The 8,772-nt window shown below is 46.5% G+C and overlaps 1 protein-coding gene across 2 annotated transcripts; it reads left to right on the plus strand.

The window, feature by feature from the left end:
• Positions 1–223: 223 nt before the first annotated feature.
• Positions 224–8,313, plus strand: LOC138957678 (uncharacterized). 2 transcript variants are annotated; one of them, XM_070328745.1, is made up of 5 exons: positions 228–405; positions 954–1,304; positions 3,666–3,811; positions 6,807–7,248; positions 7,570–8,313. In XM_070328745.1, the coding sequence occupies exons 1-5, from the start codon at positions 372–374 to the stop codon at positions 7,968–7,970; spliced, it is 1,374 nt and encodes a 457-aa protein (XP_070184846.1). In that variant the 5' UTR covers positions 228–371; the 3' UTR covers positions 7,971–8,313. The 2 variants fall into 2 exon arrangements, with proteins under 2 accessions (XP_070184845.1, XP_070184846.1); XM_070328744.1 differs by having other exon boundaries at positions 224–405; positions 6,807–8,313.
• The last annotated feature ends 459 nt before the right edge of the window (positions 8,314–8,772 follow it).

Genomic DNA, 8,772 nt, shown 5'->3' on the forward strand with positions numbered 1-8,772 from the left:
AAAGTATCACCTCGAGGTTAATGCCACCGTTAGGATTTATTCAGCGTCCAAAAAATGGGACAGTGGGATTATTATATAATGGGTTAAAGCAAAACAACTGATAACAATATCCGGATTTAGCTGCAATGTTCCAGTGTTTGTTCAAAGGTGTATCCGTTCAAACAGCACGATAACAAATGTCGTCGCAATCAGCAAACCACTACATGCGGTGCGTTGTTAGTTCATGTGCACTAGGAACTTATAAGGGAGAACCGCCTTCGCTCCCTGTCATTCAAATTGCACACCCCTTACTCTTCGCTCGCGCTAGCACGGCCTGGAACTCTTTTAATTTTGAGAAAACACTTTGTATTTAGGGACACAAGACGACAGCCATGTTTTGGGTTCTTCTAACAACGCTTTTGTCTTGTGAGTATACAGCCCATTCCGAAATAACAAGTGAAAACACACACACACACACACACACACACACACACACACACACACGCACACACACACACACACGCACACACACACACACACACATACCCAGACATACACACACACACACACACACACGGTCACCACACACACACACACACACACACACACACACACACACACACACACGTACACATACACACACGTACACCATTGCGGAATAAGTGAACAGATTACACACACACATACACACACACACACTCTCGCACGCACGCACACACACAGCCACACAAAGCCATACACACACACACACACAGAGCCACACATACACACACACACACACACAGAGCCACACACACACACACACACACACACACAAACACACACAGAGCCACACACAACCACACACACACACACACAGCCACACACAAACACACATACACACACACACACACACACACACACACACACACACACACACACACACACACACACACAGAGCCACGTTATTCATTCCTTGACTACCTGCCCCACAGTGACGACAGCTCTCCAGTGGACCGACTCGCTGACCAACAACACTGCGATGACCGTTTGTTCCGCCAGCGACATCCATCTTCCCTGGAACTTCACCCTGTCACCTGACGAGCGTATCGAGGACATCAAGTGGATCTACCATGCGGAGGACGGCTCTGACGAACTGATCGCCATCTTTGCAGCAAATTACTTCAATCCGATACCTGCTTTCCATGGTCGCGTGCAGTGGACTGGTCAGGCAGGGATCGTGGTCAGTCAGGCAGACTCCGGAACCTACACTGTTCTGGTCATCACTGATGATGCCTCACATCCCTTGGTCACGTTCTCCAAGACTGTCCACGTCCATGTGGCTGGTGAGTTGGTTGATGATGTTTTCTTAGCCGTTCTGAGACCGTGTAGCTCATGTTCTTTTAGCCGTTCTGTGTCCGTGTCGCTCATGTTCTCTTAGCCGTTCTGTATCCGTGTCGCTCATGTTCTCGTAGCCGTTCTGTGTCCGTGTTGCTGATGTTCTCTTAGCCGTTCTGTATCCGTGTCGCTCATGTTGTCGTAGCCCTTCTGTGTCCGTGTCGCTCATGTTCTCTTAGCTGTTCTGTGTCCGTGTCGCTCATGTTCTCTTAGCTGTTCTGTGTCCGTGTTGCTGATGTTCTCTTAGCCGTTCTGTGTCCGTGTCGCTCATGTTCTCTTAGCCGTTCTGTGTCCGTGTTGCTGATGTTCTCTTAGCCCTTCTGAGTCCGTGTCGCTCATGTTCTCTTAGCTGTTCTGTGTCCGTGTCGCTCATGTTCTCTTAGCCGTTCTGTGTCCGTGTTGCTGATGTTCTCTTAGCCCTTCTGAGTCCGTGTCGCTCATGTTCTCTTAGCTGTTCTGTGTCCGTGTCGCTCATGTTGTCTTAGCCGTTCTGTGTCCGTGTTGCTGATGTTCTCTTAGCCGTTCTGTGTCCGTGTTGCTGATGTTCTCTTAGCCGTTCTGTGTCCGTGTCGCTCATGTTCTCTTAGCCGTTCTGTGTCCGTGTTGCTGATGTTCTCTTAGCCGTTCTGTGTCCGTGTTGCTGATGTTCTCTTAGACATTCTGTGTCCGTGTTGCTCATGTTCTCTTAGACATTCTGTGTTCGTGTTGCTGATGTTCTCTTAGCCGTTCTGTGTCCGTGTCGCTCATGTTGTCGTAGCCGTTCTGTGTCCGTGTCACTCATGTTCTCTTAGCCGTTCTGTGTCCGTGTCGCTCATGTTCTCTTATCCGTTCTATGTCCGTGTCGCTCATGTTCTCTTAGCCGTTCTGTGTCCGTGTTGCTGATGTTCTCTTAGCCGTCCTGTGCCCGTGTCGCTCATGTTCTCTTAGCCGTTCTGTGTCCGTATCGCTCATGTTGTCTTAGCCGTTCTGTGTCCGTGTCACTCATGTTGTCTTAGCCGTTCTGTGTCCGTGTCGCTCATGTTGTCGTAGCCCTTCTGTGTCCGTGTTGCTGATGTTCTCTTAGCCGTCCTGTGCCCGTGTCGCTCATGTTGTCGTAGCCCTTCTGTGTCCGTGTCGCTCATGTTCTCTTAGCCGTTCTGTGTCCGTGTCGCTCATGTTGTCGTAGCCCTTCTGTGTCCGTGTTGCTGATGTTCTCTTAGCCGTCCTGTGCCCGTGTCGCTCATGTTCTCTTAGACGTTCTGTGTCCGTGTCGCTCATGTTCTCTTAGCCGTTCTGTGTCCGTGTTGCTGATGTTCTCTTAGCCGTCATGTGCCCGTGTCGCTCATATTCTCTTAGCCGTTCTGTGTCCGTGTCGCTCATGTTGTCTTAGCCGTTCTGTGTCTGTGTTGCTGATGTTGTCTTAGCTGTTCTGTGTCCGTGTCGCTGATGTTCTCTTAGCCGTTCTGTGTCCGTGTTTCTGATGTTCTCTTAGACATTCTGTGTCCGTGTCGCTCATGTTGTCTTAGCCGTTCTGTGTCCGTGTCGCTCATGTTGTCTTAGCCGTTCTGTGTCTGTGTTGCTGATGTTCTCTTAGACGTTCTGTGTCCGTGTCGCTCATGTTGTCTCAGCCGTTCTGTGTCCGTGTCGCTCATGTTCTCCAAGCCGTTCTGTGTCCGTGTCGCTCATGTTCTCTTAGCCGTTCTGATGAGACACATTGGTGTCAAAACACGTGTCTGGTCTTGGTAGTAAAACAATGGTCCTCATTGGGTCTAGATTTGACTGCGATATGTCCCCCACCAAGGGACTTTGCTTTGTAATCTCGAATTGGAAGAGATAGAGGTTCCATTAGAAGCGTTTTCAATGTGTACTCGTCGACTCAGTATTTAGGATAAACAGAATACTACATGGCTTGCTGTGTCGTAACAGAATTACACTCGTTGGTATTTCAAATATTGAAAAGCTCGCTTTCAGTCGCAGTTCAATAATTATAAAAACACACGCGTGTAAATCTGGTACGACACAGCAAGCCATGTAGTATTCTAATTTGTTTCAGCTCGACTGATCGCCCAGAAGAAGCCTCCCGTGGCGGCGAAAATTCGGTATCACAATATATTTCATATACATTAAAAAAAAAACTTTTGAAGACGCTGTTTTCAACTATGTTTATATATAATCATATATACAGACAGATTTTCCTTTGCATCACACCTCACAACGAAGACTGGAAAACTGTAAAAGCTTAAAAAGCTACTTTATAAAAACAGTAACAAGTTCAAAACCAGCCAAAATGTCTCATCTTTTAAAAATACCGCTCTATTGTTGCTATACAGACCCGCCCACAGCAGGGAGCGGCAAGTTGCACGTGCTACAGGCACCGGACGCCGTGTTTGACAACACGACGGGACAGTGGACAGTGCAGCTGACGTGTGGGGTTTTGACTTCCCCCGGCCGCCCTGCAGTCCACGTCGTCTGGACGGTCAGTTTACCTTTAAATATGTTTTAAGTGCAGCTGACGTGTGGGGTTTTCACTTCCCCCGGCCGCCCTGCAGTCCACGTCGTCTGGACGGTCAGTTTACCTTTAAATATGTTTTAAGTGCAGCTGACGTGTGGGGTTTTCACTTCCCCCGGCCGCCCTGCAGTCCACGTCGTCTGGACGGTCAGTTTACCTTTAAATATGTTTTAAGTGCAGCTGACATGTGGGGTTTTGACTTCCCCCGGCCGCCCTGCAGTCCACGTCGTCTGGACGGTCAGTTTACCTTTAAATATGTTTTAAGTGCAGCTGACATGTGGGGTTTTCACTTCCCCCGGCCGCCCTGCAGTCCACGTCGTCTGGACGGTCAGTTTACCTTTAAATATGTTTTAAGTGCAGCTGACGTGTGGGGTTTTCACTTCCCCCGGCCGCCCTGCAGTCCACGTCGTCTGGACGGTCAGTTTACCTTTAAATATGTTTTAAGTGCAGCTGACATGTGGGGTTTTCACTTCCCCCGGTCGCCCCGCAGTCCACGTCGTCTGGACGGTCAGTTTATGTTTAAAAATGTTTTCAGCGGAAGTTCCATCTTTTTTGTCAGGCTGTTCATTGTATAGGTTGCAGGACTTTTGAGTTTATTGTCTATTGAGATTGTTGTTGTTTTTGATGTTTGTTGTTATTTTTGTTGATGTTGATGTTTTGTTGTTGTTGGTGATGGTGGTAATGGTGGTGGTGGTGGTGGTGGTGGTGGTGGTGGTGTTGCGGTTGTTATTTCGGTTGTTGTTGTTGTTACTTAAAGCATCTTTGGAATCTGAAAGTGAAAAATTAAGTTTCAATCTATAAATCTTTTTTAAAGGGACGATGTTTTCGAAAACATTAGGTGCGTAGTATTATTCACTTTAAAGGCACAGTAAGCCTCCCGTAAACCATCACAGAGCTCCCCGAGCGTCTATATACCTATACATACAGTACAAGCATACTTCCATTTGAACGCTCACCGAACGGGAACATCCTGGCTGCTTTCTGTCGAGCGTGAGAAATTTTCAAAGAATTTATTTTCGTGGACTTGGTCTTCTACAATAATGGCGCCTCGTTTTGGTGCTGGACGGCTGTTATGATACCGGAAATCACGCCCGGACAGTAAGCCTCCCGTAAACCATCACAGATACTGTCCATCTTGAACACACGGCCAGTACCGTGTAACTACCATGGCCTTGACACGGAACGATCCAAGGGGGGCAATCTCAGTCATCTGAAAGAGGGAAATCCAAACGCAATCCGCCTTGTTCGATTTTATGGGCTTGGACGATAGAGAAAAATAAGAAAAGCAAAAGTTGGAGTCCAGTCTGGACGAAACTGCTATCAAGAACGCAGAATTGATTTTTTCTGAGTTTTTTTTAGCCGTAAGCGCCATGTTTATCGGAGCAGGAAACTCTTCCAGAGTGAGGCCCCTTTGTTGGTTTCACTGCGGCCGCATTGTGAACAGCAGTTATGAGAAATTCGAAATGAGAAATGGCGCTTACGGCTAAAAAAAAAACTCACAAAAAATCAATTCTGCGTTCTTGATAGCAGTTTCGTCCAGACTGGACTCCAGCTTTTGCTTTTCTTATTTTTCTCTATCGTCCAAGCCCATAAAATCGAACAAGGCGGATTGCGTTTGGATTTCCCTCTTTCAGATGACTGAGATTGTCCCCCTTGGATCGTTCCGTGTCAAGGCCAGTTACACGGTACTGGCCGTGTGTTCAAGATGAGATACTGTCAGGCTTTTACACACAGTACAAACACCCTTCCATTTGAACGCTCACCAAACGGGAACATCCTAGGTGCCCTACGTAAAGAGCAAGCAATTTTTAAAGAATTAATTTTGCAGATTGTTTCGAACACTTTTTGGACCCATCCTGAACTCGGGTCAAACATGAGTTACTTCCCTTCGGGTCTCATTCTATCGATGTAAACTGGCGATAGCCGTGAATCGATGATTATCAAAATGTTTTTGGACCGTGGTGCGTTTTTGCGCTAGACCTAACTTTTAAAATCTAAATAATAAATTGACAGCTTGTTACACAAACATTCTTTAATCATAAAAGAATTCTTTTTTTATCAAGACAAGATCAGTACAATTCGAAGTTGTGAAAGCTTGAAAAAAGAAACGCCCGGAAGCAGGGTCACGCAAGGGTCGTAGCAGACGACGGTTTATCATACATATCGCCGTTCCTCTCAACAGTCAAAAGCCATCGCTAGAGTTCTTGTGAACCACAGCCGTTTGTTTCGTGCATAAAAACGTGCTATTGTAAATAAGCTCACATCGAGTCGCATTCAAATAACTAACTGACGACTACATTGTGAAAAAGGGAAACTGGATCACAAGGGTTCACGATGGCTCAGGGGTAAGATAAACCACGCAAAAATAAATTCTTTGAAAATTGTTCGCTCTTTACGGGGGGCACCTAGGATGTTCTCAATCGGTGAGTGTTTAAATGAATGGGTGTTTGTACTGTGTGTAAAAGCCTGACCGTATCTGTGATGGTTTACGGGAGGCTTACTGTGCCTTTAATAAGTTAAAGCTTATGGAGATTGTATTACTTTACGAAGGATTTCCAAACCTCCCTGATAAGTCTAACTCAACGTTGTGCCGGATGTATGAGCGTACATACCATCCCTTACAGCGAGGAGAAGAAGTTTCATCGTTGTAACTGAAGTACCTGTTAACTAGAAACGTTACGCTTAAAATATTAAGAAAGAAGATAAGATAAGAAAACTTTATTGTCAATTTTCATTTTGCAAAAACATGGAAATGTGTTTTTTTGCACCACATCCCATCTCTAATAACACAAAGACACGATCCCAAAGCTTAATTGAGCATAAATTCACTACTAAGATCAACTTATTGCATAAGCATTGACATAATGAGCAACATGTGTATATACACCACAGTAACTGACGCTCTTAAACACACGTGTGTATTTCATTCAGCATTCGATTTGTTGATGTATATGTTCACTAGACCCCTGACGGCCACACGGCGGAGAGTTCCAGTGAACACAACGGTACATTCCGTCTGCTCCTGCCCTACCCTCCGTCTGGAGGTAACTACACCTGCTCTCTCCCGCCCCTCTCCCCAGCCACACACTGTCTCCCGCCACTCTCCCCGCTGCTAGAGGGCGCCACTGTCACCGTGGATGAGGTCAAAGCAAGTTTCACTCTGTTGGAGGCCAGGCAAAGAGAGACAGAGGCCCGACACATTGAGACAGAGGCCCGGCTAGAGGCCAGACAGAGAGAGACAGAGGCCCGACACAGAGAGACAGAGGCCCGGCTAGAGGCCAGACAGCAAGAAATAGAGAAACACATGACAGCTCAAAACGCAAGGTTGCAGACGGAGCTGGATTTAGTAAAGAACGAATACAGACTCCTGCAAAACACAACTGATGCTCTGAACACTAGGCTTGGTACGTATTATGGATTGTATTTACTGGTTAACTCTGTGTGTGTGTGTTTGTGTGTGTGTGTGTGTGTGTGTGTGTGTGTGTGTGTGTGCGTGCGTGCGTATGTGTGCGTGCGTATGTGTGTGCGTGGCTCTGCGTACATATGTCTGTGGGTGTATGTGCGTGTGTGTGCGTGCATATGTGTATGTGTGTGTGTTTGCGTGTGTGTGTGTGTGTTTGTGTGTGTGTTCACTTATAATCATTACCATATCAACCCTTATTTTCTTAACTTTTATAGTCGCAACATTTACAAACGCAAATCCTACACCATACGTTCTCTTTCAGCCACAGCCACTCCCCGAGTCAGTTTCCACGGCAGACTGACGAATTCCTTCACCGGCAGGGAGACTCTCAAGCCCTTCACCACCATCACCAACGAGGGCGACGCGTTCAGCGGCAGAACCGGCGTCTTCACAGCACCAAGGAACGGAACATACTTCTTCGTCGCGTCAGCGGGAACAGACGGCAGTGACAAGTATGTGGACATGTACTTGAGAAAGGACGGGAGGGACGTGTCACGTGCACTCACAGGACAGTACTCAAAGTACTACACGATGGGCTCGGTGCAGGCCACGCTGTACCTCGCCACGGGTCAACAAGTCTGGCTGTATAGCGATAGGTCTGAAGCGTATTATCCCTGGGATCTTATGTCGTTCACTGGATTCCTGATCAGCGCCGACGTCTAACGGAAGAAAGGACCTCACTGATCAGTGTATGAGACGATTCCGCTTTACACGATTCAAAGAGAATAATTGCCCTGTACAGAGATTACCTCACTAATAGAAGAAGAAGAAGAAGAAGAAGAAGAAGAAGAAGAAGAAGAAGAAGAAGAAGAAGAAGAAGAAGAAAGACAAACATGGAGAGACAAAAACATCAAGAAAACTTTACTTAACAGTCGAGTGACTGTGTCGACGACAAGCTAAAGAGGCAAGGCAACAGCTGGCCAGAAGCAGAAAGAACAGCCCCGAGCAGAGTGCGATGGAGAAACGTCGCCAATGGGGGGGGGGGGGGGGGGGGCAAAGGGCCTAAGTAAGTAAGTAAGTAAGTAAGTCAGACAACGACAAACTGGAGACAAGAGAAAGTTGATCATTCCACAAAGACATCCAGAGAAAGGTGTACGAAAAGAAGAAACAAGTCGCGTAAGGCGAAAATACAACATTTAGTCAAGTAGCTGTCGAACTCACAGAATGAAACTGAACGCAATGCAACGCAGCAAGACCGTATACTCGTAGCATCGTCAGTCCACCGCGCACGGCAAAGGCAGTGAAATTGACAAGAAGAGCGGGGTAGTACTTGCGCTGAGAAGGATAGCACGCTTTTCTGTACCACTCTTCGTTTTAACTTTCTGAGCGTGTTTTTAATCCAAACATATCATATCTATATGTTTTTGGAATCAGGAACCGACAAGGAATAAGATGAAAGTGTTTTTAAATTGATTTGGACAATTTAATTTTGATAATAATTTTTATATTTTTAATTTTCAGAGCT

Source organism: Littorina saxatilis, unplaced genomic scaffold, assembly GCF_037325665.1.
Source record: "Littorina saxatilis isolate snail1 unplaced genomic scaffold, US_GU_Lsax_2.0 scaffold_1550, whole genome shotgun sequence".
NCBI lineage: Eukaryota > Metazoa > Mollusca > Gastropoda > Littorinimorpha > Littorinidae > Littorina > Littorina saxatilis.